Below are 22570 nucleotides of genomic sequence, written 5' to 3'. Positions count from 1 at the left end.
CTGGTTCCACTTATCTCTCTAGGCATGTCTGTCCTCTGGTTTAGTTTCTCAAGGAGAAGGTTCTTTGATGTGCCCCAGAGAACTTCTGGGATGCTATGGGTCCATAACATATATATGAAATCATGTCACGTTCAAGAGGGAGAACAGACACTAGAAGGTCACTTCACTTTGGCCTCAGTTTCTCCATCTATAAAATGGAGATGATGATGAGAGCACCTATCTCACAGTGTTGTGAGGTTCAAATGACACATATGAAGTGCTTTTGCAAACCTTAAAGCACTATCTAAATGCTAGATGTTGCTATTATGAATATTTATTTATGCCAATATATAATACTAATATTAATTTAGGGGCAGCTCAGTGATGCACTGGGTGGAGCACTGAACCTGGAGTCAGGGAGACCCAAATTCAGATCTGGCCTCAGACAATAACTATGTGACCCTGGGCAAGTCACTTCACCCAGTTTGCCTCACTTTTCTCTGTAAAATGAACTAGAGAAGGAAATGGCAAACCGATCCAGGATCTTTGCCATGAAAACCCAAATGGAGTCATGGAGAGTCAGACATGACTGAAATGACTGAATGACAACAAAATTATAATTATACCAGTGTTAATTAGTATACCTCCTAATTAAAATTCATAATACTATAATAAGAACTACCTGGGAGAGGAAATTAGGAAAAGCTAGTAAGCAGGAGATTACACTGGAGCTTGGAAGGAAGGCAGGGATTCCAGGAGCTCTGAGTCAGGAGGAAGCCCCCTTTGCAGAGGCACCATGGTGGGAGAGGGTCAATTTGGGGGGGAGGGGAGGGGGGAATAGCCAGTGGACCAACTCGACTGGAACACAGGATACACAAAGAAGGGTAATATGAAGTAAGACTTGAAAAGAGTTGGGAGCCAGATTGTGGAGGCTTTAAATGCAAAAGTGAGAGCTAAGAATTGTGGGTGTTACCCTGGAGGCCATAGAGAGACATGGAAAATTTTTAATGGAGGGGAGAGAGGTGTAGTATTAACATTGTATTTGAGAAATATCAGTTATTTTGAGCCTTCATTTTCCCCTTTTTGTACAGAAAATGGAGACAAACTAGAGGTTATAAGTAATCTCCCTCTGTGGCCTGTGAATATTGCAGTGTCGTCCCAGGAGTTCACAGTGATGACTTCCTTGTTCTTGCTCCTGACATATGTAAAGTGTGTGCCCAGGAGAAGCTGCACGAGGCCTCTTGGACTCCTTCTACCATCTCCTTAATGAGAGCCAAGATTTCCCCTGACGAGGCTAATTCCTGGCTAATAAGGTAAGGCCTTTGTTCTTGGAATTAATGATTTCTCTTTGATGAGGTATGTGCTCTCCTTGCCCTGGATTCCACATGGAGGATGACTGATTTCTGTGTCCTCAGACTTGGTCTTTAAAAGAGAGACTAGACAGACAGACAGATAGATATAGAGAGAACCAGAGAAGGAAGACAAGGAGCTAGTTGGACACACAGACTCTGGTCCCTAGAAGGATACCCTGGGAGGGGGTGGGGCTTACAGCCTTCATTATGCCTCCCTAAGGCCCATGGGAGAAGGGGATCACCTGCGCCTCAGGGATGGTTACAGGGGGCAACAGCAGTGAGGAGCTTCTGTTCCCAGCTTCCTGGACAATGCCAAGGGGGACCCAGAGCTCAAGAACGTGGAGGAACAGAACTAGGCTGGGAAGGAGCCAAGCCAGACCTTTGCCTTCACTGGTATGAACGAAATGGACTGTGTAGACAGATCCCTGGGAGAAGGGGGATTCATGGGAAAGGGAGGACTCTCTAGCAACCCTGAATATCTCCTCCTAGTAGAGAAAAGGAGTGTGTGCGTGTATGCGTGTGTGTGTGAGTGCGAGTGTGTGCATGCACGCACGTGTGTGTGTATGTGTGTGTTTGTGTGTATGAATGTGTGTGCATGAGTGCAAATGTGTACATGTGTGCATGTGTGTGTGTGCATGGGGTATTCTGTTATAAATCCGGGAGATCTGACCAATCTCTGGCAGATAAAGGAGAGTTAACCAACTGTGTGTGAATCCTTTTCTGATTTCTGGTGGGTTAAATAAAGTTTGTCCTGCATTTGAAATAGTGTCAGCTTGGGTACTTAAAGGGAGCTAAGGACCGTTTTCCATTTTTTTGTGATGTTAGATGTGAACTAAACACCACTGGGTGGGGACAAAAGTCAAAGAAGAAATGATTCTGAGGAGCCCCCCAAGCAAGTACTAACCCAGTTTGCATAAGCTCATCCCTTTTCAAAAAAAAAAAAAAATTAAGACCTTTTTGTTGTCCTTGGTTTGTTTTTTGTAGATAAGGCTCAGCTCCTGTGGAGGGTCTGCTTTGCCATCACTGTTCATACATGGCTGCCCCACTCCCATAAGTCCCCTCCATTACATGCCTTTCTGTCCATCTTTTATACACATCCTTTCAAAGGAAGAAGAGACAAAACCATAGCTCTCCCAAGGACTCCCTGTGGGGCTTTCTTTCAAAGCCGGTCCCTATTCTTCCAACTGCATCATGTGAGTTTTAGAGTCATAGAATCTTAGGCTTGAAAGGGGCCTCAGACGTAGCCCTGCTCAGTCCCCTACCTGAAGCCCGATCCCCTTCTATCTATGACTGATTCCTCTGTCTGTGTCCATCTAGATCTCCTTCAGACTTCCAGAATCACAGGACATGACTTTTTTTTTCTTTTGTTTGTTTGTTTTTTGGTGGGGCAATAAGGGTTAAGTGACCTGCCCAGGGTCACACAGCTAGTGAGTGTCAAGTGTCTGAGGCTGGATTTGAACTCAGGTCCTGAATCCAGGGCCGGTGCTCTATCCACTGCACCACCTAGCTGTCCAGGACATGACTTTCTTAAATGGCTTTTTTCCATTTGGGGTAACTGACTCTTGGGAAATGTCAACTTCTATCAGGTTGAAATCTGCTTCCTTGGACTTGGCATTTGCCCAGGTCTTGCCTTCTGGGGCCAAACAAAATAAGACTGATCCTTTGTGTACTCAAATATCCTTTGAATATTTGTAGATAGAGATCATGGTCCCCTACTAAGCCTTCCTCTTCCTTCCAAATGTACCCCATGTGTCTTTTGGACATACTCCAGTTTTGCAAGATCCTTCTTAAAATGTGTAGTGTCGAATTGGACATGAGCTTGTGTCTGCTTGGAGCAGAGGATAGTGAGTATATGTTACTTTGCTTATTCTCTATACTATTATTACAGCCTTTTCTGCACCATATCTCACTTTTGATTAATAGTAAGCTTAGGGGGCAGCTAGGTGGCACAGTGGATAGAGCACTGGCTCTGGATTCAGGAGGACCTGAGTTCAAATCCAGCCTCAGACACTTGACACTCACTAGCTGTGTGACCCTGGGCAAGTCACTTAACCCTCGTTGCCCCCCACACACAAAAAAAGTAAGCTTAGAGTTTATTCAAACATCCAGGTCCATCTCGCATTAATACTTTCCAGCCACATCTCATTTTGCTCTTGTATAATTGATTTTTTTGAACCCTCAGATGCAAAACTTTACATTTACCACTATTAAATCCTGACCCCGTTGAATCTCATTTTATTAGCTTCTGCCCAGTATTGCAACCTGCCAAGAGTTCTGTGATCTAGTGTCCTGGTAATGGCTTTAGACCATCTAAAAATTTGATAAGCATGTCCTCTGTGCCTTCATTCAAGTCATTAGTAGAAATGTTGAGCAGAATGAGGCGAAAGGCAGAATCCTGGGCCACTCTATGAGATACCTCTCCCTCCAAACTGACAGTGATTCATCAATCATCCTTCTTTGGGTCGGGTCATTCAGACAACTTTGACTTTACCCAATTATGCCATTATTCAACTCAATTCAGTAAACATGTATTAAATGTCCCCTGTAGGCAAGGTATAGTGCAGCCAGCCCACATCTCTCTATCTTGTCCTCAAAGACATTATAAGAGAGAGATTCTGAGAAATGTTCTCCTGAAATCCAGATATGCCACACTACGATACTCCTCTGATCTAACCAGGATAGTAACTGACCACGACAGACAATGAGGTTAGTCTTAATGGACCCATGCTAGCTCTTGGCGATCATTGCTTTCCATGATTGGAAGATGGATTGCTGTATGAGGAGCTCAGCAAGATGGCGACTTTGGCTGGAATCTACTGGGCGCTTGTAGAGAAGACAGCAGGTTGGAGTCTGACTGGGGACAGCTTTAGGTTCCAGACGGGGGAATCTGCCTGTCCCTGAGCACACCCCAGCTGGCTACCAGGCCCTGTTCTTGGCTCTCCATCCCAGATAGATCGCTGATAAACTGGAAAGCCCCCAGAGGAAGGAAGGTGGCTGCGTTGGCAAAGGCCCTCAAGACCATGTTCTTTAGGGAGTGGTTGAATTGGGTTGAGCCCAGAAGATTTGGGGGGAGGGTGTATGGGGAACACGGCAGCTATCCTCAAGTGTCTGCAGGGCTGTCCCACGGAAGAAGGGTTGGCTTTGTTCTGCGTGGTCCCAGGGGCATAATGAGAGGAAATGGATGGTAAGTGAAAGGGGACAGATTTCAGCTCCACTGAACATTAGATCAATCCAATAGTGAAATGGGCTGAGGACTCCCAAGTAGGAGCTTCAAGTGAAACTGGACAGAGAAGCTGTAGTGGAGATCCTGGCTCAGGCACAGGCAAGGTCTGATGGCCAAGGAGCTCCCTTCCAGCTCTAAGCGCCCAAGATCCTAGCACCTCATGTGACCAGATGACAAAAGCTGATTGATGATTCTGTGCTGGAACATACAGCCAAGAAGCGAGCATGTTCCATGAAATCGAGACCTTCTGGCCACCACCAAACTGGCCTGACCCTTAAGCATTCCCACCCACTCCTTCCTCCAGGCCCACACCCTACTACCTGGTTACACCTTCTGTTTCCTGCATGGTCCACACAGCCATCTGATGTGTACAGTTCTTATGGGGAAGAAAGGGGAGGGATAGAAAACATTGGGAAGAAGAGGGCTGGCCACAATACCACTGCTAGGTTTATGTCCCAAAGACATCCCCAAAAGAGAAAAAGACTTATTTGTACAAAAAGATTTATAGCAGCTCTTTTTATGGTGGCTAAGCATCGGAAATCAAAGGAATGCCCATCCATTGGGGAATGGCTAAACAAGCTGTGGTATAGGATGGTGATGGAATTTTATTATGCTATAAGAAATAACAAGCAAGATGATTTCAGAAAGGCCTGGAAAGATTTGTATGAACTGATGTAAAGAGAGCAAAAATAAGAAAACATTGTTCACAGAGATAGCAATATTGTATGATGAACTACGAATGACTTAACTATTCTCAATAATGTAATGATACGACAATCCCCAAAGACCATCAATGAAATATACTCTCCACCTCCAAAGAAAGAACTGATTGAACACAGACTGAAGCATGCTATTTTTCATTTTCTTTCATTTTTTTCTGTTATTCAAGTTTTCTTATACAAAATGACTAATATGGTCATGTTTTACATAATTGTACATGTATAACCTATATCTGATTGCTTACCATTTCAGGGAGGGGGAGGGCAGGGAGGGAAGGAAGGATAAAAATTGGAAACCCAAACTATAAATAAAAATGTTTATTACTTTAAAAAAAAAAAAGAAGAAGAAGAAGAGGAAGAGGGCTGACCAGGGACAAACGGCTCTGATCCACCTCTCTAAAAAAAAGGAAAATAAGAAGTGATACATTTCAAGATGACAAATATTGGTGGACCTTAGTGGTATCAACCTCCTTACTTGGGGCAGCTAGGTGGCGCAGTGGATAGAGCACCGGCCCTGGAGTCAGGAGTACCTGAGTTCAAATCCGGCCTCAGACACTTAACACTTACTAGCTGTGTGACCCTGGGCAAGTCACTTAACCCCAATTGCCTCACTAAAAAAAAAATAAAACAAAAACCTCCTTACTTGATAGATGAAAAAACTGAGCCCCAGAGAAGCTGTGACTTGTTTGAGGTTCCCCAATGCCCAACAGCGCCCAATCCACTAAACTGTGTCCCTTCTGATGTGGTGATGCCAAGTGAAGAAACCAGAGTCAGAACAGCAAGATCCTCTCAGATTCACTGTGTTCTCTCCCTCCTCTGTCCAATGATGGGGATGGATGAGATGGCCCCTGAGATCCCTCTCAGCTCTCCTCTAGACACCTATGACCCTATGAACTAGGATTTCTTCAGTATATTCACACCCTTCACTGATACAGATCTCCACTCCTCTATGCTTTTCTTGGCTTCTTCTTACCTTGTCACAGCCTTGTCATGGCTTGTTGATGACCCTGCAGCCAACCAGGTGAGGAGCATCGTCACCCTTAGCTGGGCTGGTGCTAAGTCAGCAGACGTGCAATCTGTCACTAAGTCAACAAGAACTACTACAACAATAATAATAACAACAGAATGGGAGAGAGAGTGATGCAAGAGGAAAAAGAGCTGACCAGGCATTTGCACCAGCTAGCCTCTGGTCCCTAGACCTGCTCTCCCTCCCCACCTCTGCCTCTGTTTCCTACAGGTCCTTCCCATTGCCTGCCCTATCCCCCCCACCCCCCAGCTGCTACTGCCTTCCCCTCTGAGACTTGCTTCCACTTCCTCTGTACACATCGAGTATGTTTCTCATTATTTCCATACGGCCTCTCCCACTGGACTCCTTGAGAGTAGGACTGTCTTTTCCTTTCTTTGTGTCCTCTAGCACTCAACACAGAGCTTGGTGCATAGAAGGGACTTGAGAGATTCTTGTTGACAACTGACTGAGGGATCAGAAGAGGACAAGGAAATAAACAGGATGTTTTCTATTATTACACACACATGTTTATAACCGGTTATAAATATAGCATTTGTAGCTCTTCGACAATCATTGCTAATTTGCACATTTATTTTGGTTGATGTATAAGTTTCTAAGTTTAGAATTTTTTAAGAGCATCTGGGAAAATGTCCTAAAGAAGGGTTATTCCTACTCTAGCTCTGTCTAACACAGAAAAGGGCCATTGAGCCCCTACCTGACCCTGGGAACAAGCTCAGTTGCCCTCCGGGCCCCTCTGACCCATTGTCAGGAATCTGGGAAACCTTAGGTGATGGGAACCCTTCAGGCCATTCACCTCAAGTTGGGGTCTCACGAATTCAGTTAGACCCAACAGCAGGAAATAGCTCTCTGATCTGCACAGGCTGCCTTCCATGAAATCATCAGGGGCTTCAGGCAGAAGAGAAGTGGCAGGGAGGGACTCCATGTGTTGAAGCCTGGAGCACAGGTCACTTGGCCTTGAGGCCAGAGGTCTCCAGTGCCCTATGGCTAGAGGAACATTGCAGGAATAGTGACTCTGAATAGAAGCGATCACAAACACCTTTCCTTACCACAGCCCTCTGACACAGGTCCTGAAAAGGTGAATGGCTCCACTGAAAAGATGAATGGACAGGGAAGAAAACTGAGCCTTCAAAAGGCTGGTTGGCTCACTCATCATTTCTTGGGACTTTGAGCTAAAGGGGACTTTTTTTTTTTTAAGAGATGAGAAAATGGAGGCAAAGGAAAGGGAAGTAATTTGCCCAAGGCCACACAAAGGAGAAGAGACACAGCTGGGATTCAAGCCCAAGCCCTTTGACCCCAGAGTACCCGCAGAGTCTAGGAGGGAGGCATTAAGAGACTCCCTGGCTCCAGCTGATTTTGACTCCTTTCCAAAATCCCTTTTGTTTCCGGGATGGTGGGTCTGCCTTGGCCAAGTGTGGTTTAACCCAGTGTTCCATGTTGTACTCGCCAGCACTGACCCTGAGATTTCTTTCTATACTTCACTTCCAGCCCTGGACTTGGTACTGGGGGTAGAAGAGAGAACCCAGATTGATGACCTGGTACTAGCTTCCCTTGATGGGGGAGGATGGAGGAATGTTCTCTTCCTCCAGACCCTCATGCAGTGAAGAGAGCACTGATCTAAGAGCCAGGATACCTGGTAGGGAGTCCCAGACCTACTTCTGAACTAGCTGTATGACCTTAGGCAAGTCATTTGCCTTCCTTGGGGCTCACTTTCCCCATCTGGAAAATGAGGGGGTTGAACCTTATTCTCAGGTCTTTTCCAGCTCTGACATTGTTGGCTCCAAAATACTTCCGAGTTCTGACACTCTCTGAGGATAAAAGAAACTCTGATTCTCGTTCTCTGTAGGCCCCTCCTCCATACAGAACTAGTTTAAGCTATCATCCTCCCAAAGGGCATCACAGAGAGGAGAGAAAAGTATTTTCAAAGGCTCAGGCAACCAGGGAGAAATCCTGAAAAATTTTACCAAATACCTGTTGGGAAACCCCTCTAGGGCACATGATTGACTTCCAACTAGCCTTTGATAACAGGGCTCTAGGAAAGACAGGTCTGACTTAGGTGCTGATTTCCAGGGAAACCAGTGAAATGGATGGAGCAGTTTGGTCCAAAACAGGAAACCAGAGACACTTATCTAGGGAAGAATAAGGGGTGGAGAGGCATAGAGGGAAGAGAGTCAGGGTCTCGCCCAGATGTAAGCCACAGAAACTTGCAGATGATGCAATAATTTACTTAGAATACCCTAAAGAGGCTGCCAAAAATTAATTGAAACAAATTCGCCAGAATTTCAGGACATAAAGTAAATTTACATAACTCATAAGTAGTGCTATATATTTCCAACAAAACTCAGCAGGAAGACCTAGAAAAACAAATCAAATCAGAATAACTACAGAAGTAACAAAATATTGGGAATTGTATCAACCAAGATGCACCCAAGAACTATGTGAATCCAATTTTTAAAAAAACACACTTTTGGGGGGCAGCTAGGTAGTGCAGTGGATAAAGCACTGGCCCTGGATTCAGGAGCACCTGAGTTCAAATCCAGCCTCAGACACTTGACACTTACTTGCTGTGTGATCCTGGGCAAGTCACTTGACCCTCATTGCCCCGCCAAAAAAAGAAAGAAACACAGACCTAGATAATTGGAGAAATATTTGTTGCTTATGGGTAAGTTGAGCCAATATAATCAAAATGACAATACTACCTAAATTATTTACTTATTCAGAACCTTACCAATCTAACTGCCAAAAGAATATTTTATAAAGCTAGAAAAAATCCTAAGGAAATTGAGAATCTTTAGGGTAATTATGAAATAGAATGAGTAGTGGACATCAGCAAAACAATCTATTTGGAAATTAAGTTGCTATAAGAGGAGATAAGTCTGACCTAAGGATCTGAGAGGAGAGTGTTGCAGCTGAGACAGCTTATAACTACATTAGCAGTGATGGCTCTTGGAAGGGCACACTGGAAGACAAACATACTCCTAACCGCACCCAGCCCAGGGAATTTCAGATACAGTTACCCAAAGGCCCAGAGATAAAGCTGACCCTCTGTTAGCTCTGTAGCTAAAAAGGGTCTGCACACACTGTATGCCTAAAGGTTCAGAGCCTGTCTTAAGCTAGCAAAGAAGAAGGAGCATTAAATCTGGGACTTGGAGGGAAGATCGGTTTATTGGTGCCTACGCCTGGGCCAGAAAGTTCAGAAGGCTGGATGGGTTACTTACAGCAGCAGCTGGTTTCTATATTTTCCTACAGTATAAATGTAGTCACCTGACAGTACAGAGAAATGAGAGAAAGAACATGATCCCTCCTGTTGGCCTAGAGATTGTTGTATTGTTCATGGGCTGAAACTAGAGTTAGCCCAAAAGCATTTGATTTAGGATTGGGGGCCCCCTGGGAGACTCACTAATCACCCTCAAGTCGTCTGGACTCATGGGTACTGCCTTCAAAAACACTTTTTCCACCAGGAAAGGTGGAGTCAGTGGTACTAGAGTCAGAAAGATTCCAATTCAAATTGGGCTTCAGACACTTGCTAGCTGTGGGATCCTGTGTTGGTCTAATAATACCACTTAGGTACCCCCAAGTTGTTGTAAGGATCAAATGAGATAATACTTGCAAAGCCTTTAGTGTAATGTCTAGCACATAGTAGGTGCTTGATAAATGCTTGCTCCCTCCCTCCAGTGAGAATACAAAAGGAGTGGGCAATAAAGGATAGAGGGGCTCCTCACATTACCTCTAGTGTGGAAATTGTCAGAGCTCCAATTTGGGCACGAGTCTGTTTGCCCAGCCCCACTCACAGCCTCCCCCACCAAACATCCTGGTCTGGGGGTGGCTCACCAGCTGATAGTGGAGAAACAGAGCAGTTCCTCTTTTCACTATCTCTATTTAGTGACTCCACCCTCGGGGTAAACACGTCAAACCCTCCCGCAAACCTTGAAAGGGAGGTACCTTTGTCAGAGCTGGGGGAGGGAAGTTAGCTCATTCCTTCTCGATGCCCCACTCCCCATTCTATTGCCAAGGCCTGTCGATTTTATCCTCAGAACATGGGTGGTATATGCCCCCTTCTCTCCCCTGACACTGCCCTCTGTCCAGGGCCTCATCACCTCACAGCTGGAATATGGCAACAGCTGCTGGTGCGTCTTCCTGCCTAGTCTCTCTCCACTCACTTGCCAAAATGAAGCTCTGTCACCCCCTCACTCAGTAAACTCCAGTAGCTCCCCATGTCCTCCAGGATCAAATATAGAAGCCTCTGGCATTCAAAGTCCTTCATAGGAGCCCCCATAGGCCTTCCCCCAGCTTACACGACACTGCCCTTACACACTCTTCCGTCCAGCTCCACTGTCCACTGGTCTCCTTGCTGCTCTGTCAACAAAAAGTCCTCTTCCCCACTCTGGCTGCCCCCCACGCATGGGATGCTCCCCTTCCTCCAAGTCCCAGTTAAAATCTCAGCTCCAACAGGAAACCTGTCCCAACTCTCACTTCCCTCTCTTCATTATTTCCAATTTACCTTGCAGTGTCTTGTTTGTGCACAGCTGTTTACCTGTTGTCCCAGCTACTGGACTGAGAGCTTCTTTGTGTGACCAGGGCTTAGCAAAGTATTAGGCACTTAGGAGGGGCTTAATAAATGTTTATTCAATGACTGAACATCCTAGGTGGGAAGAGACTTTAGACAAGGGAATGTCAAAGCTAGGAGGAAACAGATCTTGGAATGTCATCACAGAATGTCTGAACTGTGATCTTGAGATGCCGACAGACAAACGCGTGGTAGGAAGAGCAAAGGGTGGGATGGATAGTCTTCCCTCGGCCCTGCTGCCTGAGGCATCTCGACCAACTCACTTCCATTTTCTGGGCCTCAGTTTCCTCATCTGTACAAGATGTGAACTGGATTAAATAAGGGATTTGAAAGTGCTCTGGGATGCTAAAGCTCCGTTGTCGTCGTTAGGTGAATTTCATCATTTAGAAAAATAGCATCTGCCTAGCTTAGTTCCCTTTGAGACAGTGCTGTGATGGTAAATGTTTAACAACCAGATCTCTTGGGGGAGATTTAAGTTTAATTTACATTTTTAACACATTCTCTTAACATTTTCTTAAGTCTAGAAATGAACAAAACAATAAATCAAGCCCTGATTGATAGTCTTTGCTGATTTCTGAGTGTAAAGGCTCACCCTGAACATTTAACAACCGACTCTCATGAGCACACTGCTGCATTTGAGATCACTGAGCCTCTGTAATCCAATATGGAGTCCCAGTGCAGAAATGGGCAGGATGGGAAGTTTGGTCTTGTGCATCGCACTCTGATTTTCACTCTGATTTTGAAAATTCTGGAACCATTACTACAAGCTGGAGGAGCTCCTTCTATCTCATATTTTTCCCTTGTGTCTTTCAGGTCCCCTACAGACTTACTCCAGGGGAAAATGGCTGCCCCATCTCTCTAGGGGACCTCGGGGCCAGGCACTGGCTGCCCAACTGCCATCAAGAATGAGGCACCAGTGCCCTCTGCTGGTTATTGTGCAGATTTTTATTTATCATAAACCTGGGGTCATCAGAGACTACCTAGAATTTCAGAGCATCAGGGCATAGGGTATAAAGAGCTAACCTTGGCTCCAGGCTCTGGCACATACTGGTTGTGTGACCTTGGGCAAGTCACTCATCTTCTTGGTATTCTAGGAAGGCACTGACCTTCCTTGGACCTCCTCACCTAGGAGTTCCCTTAACAATGAAATTGGGGTAGATAAAGCACAGACCTTGGGTTCAGGAGGATCTGAGTTCAAATATGACCTCAGACACTTGATACTTACTAGCTGTATGACCCTGGGCAAGTCACTTAACCCTCATTGCCCTACCAAAATAAAGAAAAAAAGGGGGGGCAGCTAGGTGGTGCAGTGGATAAAGCACCGGCCCTGGATTCAGGAGGACCTGAGTTCAAATTCAACCTCAGACACTTGGCACTTGCTAGCTGTGTGACCCTGGGCAAGTCACTTAGCCCCAATTGCCCCACCAAAAAGAAAAAAAGAATAACCATGATATCTGATTTTTAGTATCCTAGAACCAGAACTGGGAGCGCTCCAGGGGTCATCTAGTGTAACCCCTCCCCCTCATTTTACTCACAAAGAAACTGACTCCCATGGAGATGAAGAGACTTGTCCAAGGTCCCACAGGTGATTGAGTGGGGACTGACCCAGTATGCCATGCTCCCTCCTTCTGCTCTCCCTCTGGCGAGGCTAAACTCTAGCTCTGTCAGGGAAGAGTGTCCTGAGAAGGGTTCTGTGTTGGAGGCTGCTGTCAGAGGGAGGAGTGGTGGCTGCCAGCTCCCTACGAGGAACCTTCCTGCATGTGCACATGTGACCACAAGTCCCATGGGTGTTGGATCCATGGATAGGTGGACATGTGTTTGAAGGAGCTTGTAGTGGCAGGGAAGCCTCTAGAATGGGGAGTCAGGAGACGCAGCTGATACCTACTGGTTGTGGGACTCTGGCAAGTTGCACGTTTTTTGGGCCTCAGTTTTCCCTTCTGCTCAGAGAATGGGTCAACCATGGGATTGCGAGGAGGGTGGGGGGGGATGGAGGGAAACAGGCCCAGATGGGAGGATCCAGAAGGCAGGCTCCTCCAGGGACAGCTCTTCAGGGGTCCACATGGCTTTCCTCATCACCCCCGTCTGGGGATGGTGGGGCAAGTGCTGTGCTTCCCATCTGACAGATGGGGAAACTGAACCTCAAGAGTGGCTGGTCAGAGACCCTTGGGGCCTCCCTCGGAGCAGTTTCTTTTTCTTTTTTTCCCCTCAGAACTTCAATCATTTATGTATTAAAGGTAAATGAGAATTCTGTGGTTGTCTCCATTTACCTGCAGTCAAAGTGGGTTCCCACGAACTAGCTGTCAGACAGAGAACTTGCAGTCCCGGCCCAAGCAGAAAGTGAGAGGCCAGCAGCCAGAGAGATTTCTTGTGTTAGGTGATCTCAAAGCACCAGCCTCCTGGGCTGCAATCAATACTGTTGATTATTTTAGGAGTCAGAATGCAATGTCGAGAGCACTAACCTTGAGAGTCACGGGGCCTAAGTTCAAATCCTGGCTCTGCCACTTACTAGGCACTGACTGTGGGCAAGTCACTGCACCTCCTTAGGCCTGTTTTCCCCCCCTCCGTAAAATAGGCACAGACGAAATGGTCTCTGAGGGCCCTTCCAGCTCTAATGAAAATAGGCAAGGCCCTTTCTGTCCATTACTTCATTCAGTCCTTACAATAATCTTGGGAGGGAGGGAGATAGCAGGTTTCTAGGGTTATTTTCACATGGGGAAGGGGGGTTTCAGTGTCAGGATTGCAGGAGACAATTCTGCCCAGGTATGCTAGTGCTGGGGGTAGGGGTGGGGAAAGTCTGACTCCACCCACTGCCCAGGCAGCTTCCCGGGGCCAAACTCCAATTCACTCCCAGTAGTTTAAGCTCAAGATCATCCCCATTTCACCTACAAGAAAACTGAGATCCACACAGAGAGTATGACTTGCCCAGGGTGGTAAAAGCATCAGAGTTGGGCCAGGGCAACCACACCTAAGGCCCCCAGGCCTCCAGCCTCCCCGCCCCTCCCCTCTTATAATCAGAAATCCCAACCCTGTCCCCAAAAGACACAGATAAACTTGCTTCTTTCCAGGCCTTGTAGCTCTGGGGTTTTTTATTATTAATATTATCTTCTCCTTTAAGCATCCCTTTAAGGGTGAAATGAAATCCAACCATTTACAGAGAAAATGATTTCGGAGTGTACATTTGGATTCATCCTTACAAAAAAATATTACTATTATTACCATCACCCCCACCGCCGTCATTATTATTGGTCTTGGTTTCCAGGGCTCAGCTCCCTCTCCACCTCCCACCACCCCTGGGGTCCCATCAGGACAGAAGGGGATTGAGCAAGTCACTGGGGATTGGGGAGGGCCCAGTGGCTTCCATGAAACAGTGTGATTTCTCTTCAGATTATCTGGGGGTCAGGAGAAGGAATCCTCTTCCCCCAGTGCTCAGTGTATGCATATTTCATGTGAATCTCCATCCCACCCCCACCCCCATCCCCACTCCCATCACCTCTTCTCTCCCCTCAGAGTTCCCATCTCTAGGAAGGGAGATGGGGGAGCTCCCAAAAGAAGCCCAGGGGGCAGGGAGAGCCCCTCTAACCAGTGTATTTTAAAGTCAGGATCCTTCTCCACAGGGCTCAATCTCTCCCCCTGTAGCAGTTGTGGGTATAGGCTGGGAGTGACCCGCAGCAGGGGACTGGGAGTATAAAACTGGGAGGGGGCTAGGCTCATGCCAGCATGGGGGCAGTGTCCCCACAGGCCTAGTTTTGAGGTCACCTAGTCTAATCCCCTTGGATGGGAAATGAAATTTCAAATGGAAGCTGACTGAGGACAGCCTTTGTCCGTTGTCTCCAGATGGCCAGAGCCCGGCCACAGAGGAAACGTTTTATTTGTTCTCCAGCCAGCATGGTTGACCTCATGCCACTAAATGAGCAATGCCCCCTTCTCAGGGACAGGAGCTGGCCACACCCGTGTGTGTGTGTGTGTGTGTGTGTGTGTGTGTGTGTGTGTGTGTGTGTGTGTGTGTGTGTAAAACACAGAAGAAGAATTCCCCCCCACCCCTTCCTTCCATGGCCCATGTGGTCTCAGGGCTCAGATTCTGGAGGCCAAGGTACCGGTTCTATCCTCATCCAGGATCTACCACGGACACTGAGGGGGACAGAGTACAGGGAGGGAGGGGCAATGATTAGAGGCCTGGAGAGCAACCCAAACCCCCCCACCCCCCACACCATGTGGTTGAACCGGCCAGCTCTTCCAACCCTTATTTTACAGAAAACTAACCTGAGGCCCAGAGAGGTTCGGTGACTTGCCCAAAGTCACACAGGCTAGAAGGGGCAAAGCTAGGATTCAGCCTGTACCCTGGCCCCATGCTGCTCTCCCAGGTAGGGGGCATGAGTCCTCCAGCCAAACCTTAGTCCAAAGTCAGGTCTCAGCTGCAGGGCTGGGGGACAGGAAGGGAGGAGCACAGGACAAGTGGGGAGAAGGGAAGAGCCATATCCTAAATTTGGAGCTGGAAGGTGAAAGAGGGGAAAGGTTTGCCCTCCTTGTGTCTGGCTGGGTCCTGGGGAGCAGAGCCTGTGGGGAAGGGGAGGGAAGCCACAAGGAGAGGGGGGAGGCCCTGAGCTGAAGGAACCAAGCGAGAGAGGCTGGGACAAAAGCTCCTCTGCTCATTTTCTCACAGGATGTCACAGGACTCCTTTCTGTTACCATAGAATCTATAGAATGTAAGCTCTGGGCGGAGGGAAAGGACCATTTGGATCCCTGGCACTGAGGAGAGCTGAATGAATGCTTGTTGGTGGATTGATCTGTGTCTACCCTGAGGAAACTGAAGCCCAAGGCAACACCCCAAGGTGACAGATCTACTAGACCAGCCTATTTGGGGACACACACAGAGCTCTCCTATACACACCCACCCAACGCCTGAGTGTGGCAAGACCAAGTGCAATAATGGAGAGTGTGCCAGACTTGATGTCAGAAGACCCAAGTTCAAATCCTGACTCATATACTGTGGACTTTGGGCAAGGTGCTGAACCCCTAGCTGCCTCAGTTTCCTCATCTTTAAAATGAGGATAATAGCACCTACCTCGAAGGGTTGTTGTGAGGATCAAATCAGAAAATGTAAGTGATCGGCACACCCCATTGAAATGCGGGTGTGTTCTCCACAACTTAAGGGGGATGGGCTCTGTGACCAGGGAGGTCTTTTCCGGCTCTAAATCTAGAATCACACACACACACACACACACACACACACACACACACACACATGCATATTCAGACACATTCATGGAGCGGGAGGGCTTCCTGTGAGCAGAGCTGGTGTATGCTCACTGGCATCTACTCACACACACAACACACAAACTGGCTGGGGTGGGGGTGGGGTTAGCACAGGGGGAGGGAGGAGAAAGGAGGATCTTTATCTCCCAAATGGAGAAGACACTTTCCCAGGCTCTCCTCCCTAGGAGAGTGATTTAGTCCCAGCTGGCAAGCTTGGGTTGGAGACTGGGCTTGAATGCTGAGAATGAAAGGAATCTAGATGAGAGGGAAGGTTCTTTCCTCACTTCCCCAGCCCAGAGCCTCCCACCTTACATCTCCTCTCCTTCCCCTACCACCCGTGGGGGCTAGAAATCCAAAATCCTGAAGATGTGCTCCATTCTCCTCTATCCCCCACAATTCCTAGCCTCAAAGAGAATGAACTTCGGGGATGGATTTCCCCAAAGGGCCACCTTCTGATCTAAGGGTGAGAGCTGGGGTGGGGGCTGGTATGAAAAGAAGAGGACGAATGGGAACCTCATGAGGCAGGAGGGAGACCTAGAATCACAAGTTCTGAGCCTCGTGGGACGCCCCCTGGCCACCTAGAGCAGCCCATTACTACAGAAGAGTCTCTCTTGCAACGTACTGGCTGAGTGGTCATCCAGCGTTTGCTTGGAAAGGGAGGCAGTGTGATAGGGGCTAATTCTAATTGTGAAGCCTGAGGCTAGGGTGGAAAGAGCACAGCATCTGGAGGCGGAGACCCTGAGCTCACATCCCAGGTCTGCCGCTAACGTCCTGGGGGGCCTTGGAAAGTTACTCAAGGTAGCTGAGTCCCCATTTTTTCCGTCTGCCAAATGAGAACAGTTGGGTTGGGAGGTTCTTAAGCTCGGGGACCATGAACTTTAAAAAAAAAAAGATATTTTGGTAATAGCATGTCCATAGAACGAGTTTCCTCCGAAGTCCTCAGTCGTTTATTGTATGCATTTAACAACATGGTTCTGGGAAGGGTCCATCAGCGGCTCCAGACTGACGGCCAGCCCAGGGGTCCCGGACAAGTGGGTCTGTGAGGCCCCTTTCAGTTCTCAGTCTGGGAAGCCTAAAGCTGTCTCTTTGCCACTTCCCTTTGCTGCTCCTTGTCCTGTCCCCAGGGACCAAGCAGCCTAAGTGAAATGTCTTCCATATGATGGCCCTTCAGGTATAGGGAGTCCCAGCCTCCACCTAATAGCAGGATGGCAGATGCGTGGCATGCCAGGACTGGAAGGGGTTTGTTCAACCCCCTCATTTAGCAGATGAGGAAATGGAGGTCCCAAGAAGGGGACTGGCCAGACTCCACAGAGTTGGGGGACCAGAACTGTCCTGAGTTCTGGTAAAGTGGACAGCAGGTTTTCACAGGTTAACAGGCTTGGTTGGGCGGGGCGGGGGGGGGGGAAGGGGGAGAGGGGGACAGAAAATGAGGGAAGCAGCTTCCTACCGTCCACTCTCTCGAAAAGGCTCTGGTCCTAGAATGATGTTGTGGGGAGACACTACTGTATATTGGCTAGTGTCTTTGCCTGGCCCTCCCCAGATTAAAGGGAAAGGAATTTCCCCCAAGATTAAAGGGGGATCTTGCTACATCTGGCCCAACACCCTGCTCTCAGTTCCTATCTGACCCAGTGCAGTTCTCCAAGAAACAGATGGGGGAGGGGGATTGGATTCCCTCCATTTCCCAAGGACCACTCCATCTGTTCCCAAGCTCATCCCACATTGGACCACAGAATAAATAAGAATAAAAGGCCACAACAGGGTTGTGGTCCAGGAGATGGGGAATTCCCGAGATCTCTCCAACAGGCCCTAGGGATGAGGAAAGAGCCCTGGGCTCGGTCTCCTCTCCCCTGCAGTTCCACATATCCCTGCCCACCATACCTTTGGCATCTAGAGTGGGATAGATGGTCTGTGAAGTGGTCACTGGACTGGAGCTCCTTTTTCCCTGTTAATTTCTAGTGGAATGATACATCTTGCCCACCCTCCACCCCACACCCCTTCATATCCCTAGCCCAAGTCCCCCTCCCTTCCCTGGTCCCCACAGTTTTTCTAGAGCAGCTGGTCTTTCCTTCTACCACTTATTGACCTCAGCCCAAATTGGGTTTCCCAGGGAGAAACTGATAAGTGATTAAAGAACCATTTACCATCACTGTGGGTGTAAAAAGCCACCTCAGGTCAGCTGCCCACCTCCATACCCATTTCCCTTCCTGCCCATCCATCACCCAGTACCCAGCCCCTTCTTCTCTCCCTGTGTGGTCCCTACACCTGCCTTGCCATGACCACAAAATGGGGTTGCAGGCTGAGGGCATAGAGCTACAAATAGGAAAATCTACTCCCCTCCATCCCCCAGGGAAAAGCTCTATGTGCAAGACAGAAAAAGAAATGAAAAGCTCCTCCTGGGGTTGGTACTGGGGACATCCTGGGGGTCTGAGGTCCCCTCACCCCCTGCCCCTCTTCCTAAGTTCTGATCATGCGGGGCTCCCTCTTTGAGAAGGGAGAGAGGATGAGAGCAATTAGGCCCGGAAGCCCGCTGCACCACCCTAGTGCCCTCCCCCTTCCCTTCCCCAGCCCTCCCCCCCAGTGAAAATCATGCAGCCTTGTGTTGTCATCAGATTTCCCCTGCCTGTGCTGCCCTGGCTGCGGCTCCCTCGGGCCCAGGCCCACCACCATCAACGCCCCTCACGCTGTCCTTTGCACCCACTGTTCCCTCAGTTTGACGATAGGGATTGTCCAGCAGGTAGTGGAATCGTGGGTAGTTCCTCAGCAGGTACTTGGGGGCATACATGTGTTCGCTGGGGTCGGCGGGAGGGTATACTTGCCGAGTGCCGTCAAACCAGCCCCCTGTGCGGATCAGCTCCCTTATGTAGTTGAGGTCCCGCTTGTCTTCATAGTCACCCCAGCGGGGGAAGTCGCCGTTCTGGGCCGACACCATCTTGAAGTAAATGCCCTCAGGGGTGAAACACCAGGAGCAATGCCAGCCTGCGAAGTGGAGTGGGCTGCCCAAGGACCACTGCACCAGGATGTGGCCCGTGCGGTTCTCGTACTGACGGAAGCCTGGCATAGTGTAGTACTGCCGCCTTCGCAGGAGGATCCCGTCTGTGCCATAGACGGTCAGCAGCATGTCTATTGTGCAGCCCGACACCACTTCCAGGGTGCCAGGCTGCTTCCAAAAGAAACCGTAGAGCGATTTGCGCATGTGGAAAGCAAAGGGCTCGGTCCAGCCGTCATAGAGCTTGAGGAAGAGGACGCCGTCCCGGGCAGGAATCTCGTCGGCATCGTCGATGATGAAGACGTCGTCCGGGCGAAGGTTGCGCAGGCGGGATATGCCATCCTGTGTCAGGAAGGTCCGAAGATAGTCGTCGGCGATCCATCCGTCTTGGCGGCCCCCTGGTGGGAAGTGGTCCAAGAAGACGTAGAGCACCTTGTGGCGGATGTACTCGTAGCTACCGTTCCGGAGCATCTCTCGGAACTTGAGAGGCCTCGGTTCTCCATAGGCAGTGAAGTTGGACTCGCAGACCACAAAGGCGTCGACCACATCCCCCAGCTCGTGGAACCGCACATCCAGCAGGTCAAACTCATGGTTGACGTTGATGGCGTTGATGACCCGCCGTGGGGTCTCCCGGGGCACCAGGCGCTCCTTGGTGGGCAGGTTTGAGTACTGCACCACGGTGGGTACCCCACAGCTTGGCCCGTGCCAGCCGGGCAGACACACACATTCCACCCACTTCCGCCGTTTCATCCCCTTCCCCCTAGTCAGCCAGTTTCCAACTGCCAGTGGGCGTCGGGCTGAACCCCCAGAGACAGAGCTGTCTCCAGCCTCAACTGTCTCCTCTGGCTGTCCTGCTGTGGGCTTCTCCAACATCTTGGTACCTGGCTTGAAGCAGACCCCGCCAGCTTTGGTGCGGACAAAATACTCTGTCCTGTCCTCAGGCAGCACAAATTCCAACCGGTGGAGTTCTTCAGTGGCCCCCATCGGGGGCAGGGGCTGCAGTAGGGGTGAGTGGGAATAGAGAGGAGTTCTGAGCAGCTCAGGACCGACAGCTCCCCCAGGCTCTGGGCTGGCTTGAGGTGTGATAGGGGCATTGTTCCACAAGAAGTTGGCTACCAGGTTGGGGCTGAGGGAGGCCAGTTCCCGGGGGAAGGTGACATAGGACAAGGCTTTAAGGAAGTGCAGGAAGGAGATGAGGCAGAGGCCAGCCATACACAGAGTCAGAAAGAGTTTATGACGTCTCATCTTCATCCTGCAGTCAGAAAGCAAACCAAAGAAATGGGATTTAAGAGAATGAGCCGTTGGGTAGGGGAGCAAGCTAGGTGGCGATGAGGTGCCTGCTCAGGATATGTAGGAAAGTAGTTGCTATCTCCCAGCCAGGAGAACCCCCAGCGGCAATCAAGTCACATTTGATAATATAGAGAAAGCATCTGTTCCCTTAAAGCTCTGCCTAAAGGTTGAGCCCAGTCCCTAGCGGCATAAGAATGTCTTCTGATTTATTCCATGCCCAACAAATGGCCCAAGGACTCCTTTGAAAGAAACCCTCTTGGGGGCAGCTAGGTGGTGTAGTGGATAAAACACTGGCCCTGGATTCAGGAGGACTTGAGTTCAAATCTGGCCTCAGACACTTGACACTTACTAGCTGTGTGATCCTGGGCAAGTCACTTAACCCTCATTGCCCCACAAAACAACAACAACAACAACACACAAAGAAAGAAAGAAACCCTCCAGTGGTACAGAATGTGCCACATCCAGAGGGAGCTCACTGCACTCTCTCCCAGCACACACATAGATCAGAAATGACAGGATTTATGGAGAAGCCATCTAACCCCACTCATTTTGCAGATAAGGAAACTGAGGGTCAGAAAGTGGTTTCCTCAAGGTTATGTGGGCAGTACCTTTGCCTTCCTACTGCTCAACTTAGCCAAGCAGTCAGATGTTCTGGGAAACCGGCCAGCCTCTTTTGGGAAGGAAGAGTGACCCTTCCAGGAGCTTGTGTGACTGCCCTCCCCCCCAGTTCCCCCTCATCTCCCATGCTCCTCCCATACCTCATCTACCTTGTAGCTTCCCTATCTCTTTCTTTCCCCCACTCTATGGCTTTGCGAGCTAAATCCCTCCAGGTTGATGGATGCCCTTGGGCAACAGAATGCATTGTGGCAAAATCCTACCCTTGATCATTCTGGGGAGGAGAGATTATGACAAGGAGAGCCCCTGTTGACTGCTTGCCTTGGCCAGAAAAGATTCGGACAGTTAATGGAGAGATAATCCATTGCATCTGCAGATACCCGACCCCCACCTGGCTCCTCTAAGGCCTTTCCCACCTGCCATTTGATTCCCAATGCCTGAGTTCCCCCCTTCCCTCAAGAGATAGACAAGGACAAGGCTGAGTGTTGAAGGGAAGTTCTGGAGACCTGGTTTCCACTTCCAAGTCTGCCGCTAAGAAGCTATGTCCTACAACCTCTCACTTTCCTCATCTATAAAATGGGAGTAATAACCCTTCCACTATGTACCTCAGAAATGACTGGGAGGTGGGGGCAGCTAGATGGCACAGTGGATAGAGCACCGGCCCCGGAGTCAGGAGTACCTGAGTTCAAATCCGGCCTCAGACACTTAACACTTAACTAGTGTGTGACCCTGGGCAAGTCACTTAACCCCAATTGCCTCACAAAAAAAAAAAAAAAGAAAGAAAGAAATGATTGGGAGGAAAATACTGTGAACTTGTACCTGCTAGAAAAATAATGAGAGTTGACTTTCACTCCTGTTTCTAGAGTTTATGGTCTGTGAAGCATTTTACAGTGCCAGCAATCCTGGGAGGGAAGGACAAAGTACAAGTATTGTTACTGTTCCCATTTGACTGAGGGTCCCAGAGGGGGAGTGACCTGCCCAGGGTCTCCTAAATAATAAGTGTTAAAGGTGGGACTTGAACGCCCATCCTTCCTGATTTCAAATCCAGAGATCTTAGTACTATAACTCTTTTTTTTTTTTTGGTAAGGCAATTAGGATTAAGTGACTTGCCCAGGGTCACACAGCTAGTAAGTGTATAAAGTGTCTGAGGCTGGATTTGAACTCAGGTCTTCCTGAATCCAGCTGGTGCTCTATCCACTGTGCCACCTAGCTGCCCAAGTACTATAACTCTCAAGGTCACCACTCCCTTCCCCAATCATCCAAGCTCCTTCAGCCTCCAGGATATACTTACACCCCTTTCCTCCTCTCTCTTCATGCGTTCACTCCTCCACTTTAGGTCCCAAACACCTCTTGCCTGGACTATCACAATAGCTTCCTCCCAGGTATCCAAGCTTGCACCCACCTTCCTTCCACTCGGCTGCCAAAATAAGTTTCCTAAAGCACCGATAGGATTGTCCCTCAACTCTGCTCAAAAAACCTTCACAGGCTCCCTGTTGCCACTAAGAAAACACAAAGCATTTAGGCTGCAGGACATGGAAGGGTGTTTCCACCCACTATTCCTG

At 48.7% G+C, this 22570-nt stretch overlaps 1 protein-coding gene across 7 annotated transcripts in view; it reads right to left on the bottom strand.

The window, feature by feature from the left end:
- Window positions 1-13921: 13921 nt before the first annotated feature.
- Window positions 13922-22570, bottom strand: part of MGAT3 (beta-1,4-mannosyl-glycoprotein 4-beta-N-acetylglucosaminyltransferase) — a 41881-nt gene continuing 33232 nt past the window's right edge. For 6 of the 7 annotated variants that reach the window (XM_043966267.1, XM_043966268.1, XM_043966265.1 and 3 more), the window contains one exon: window positions 13922-20355. In XM_043966267.1, coding sequence (XP_043822202.1) covers window positions 18723-20354 — 1632 coding nt within the window. In that variant the 5' untranslated portion in view covers window position 20355 and the 3' untranslated portion in view covers window positions 13922-18722. Of the gene's footprint in view, window positions 20356-21827; window positions 21911-22570 lie in introns of all 7 variants that reach the window. The other variant, XM_043966271.1, reaches the window with a different exon arrangement.

The sequence above is a fragment of the Dromiciops gliroides genome, chromosome 5 (assembly GCF_019393635.1).
Source record: "Dromiciops gliroides isolate mDroGli1 chromosome 5, mDroGli1.pri, whole genome shotgun sequence".
Classification (NCBI taxonomy): Eukaryota; Metazoa; Chordata; class Mammalia; order Microbiotheria; family Microbiotheriidae; genus Dromiciops; species Dromiciops gliroides.
The sequence above is the reverse complement of the archived record's forward strand: the minus strand, read 5'-3'. Positions and strand labels throughout refer to the sequence as shown.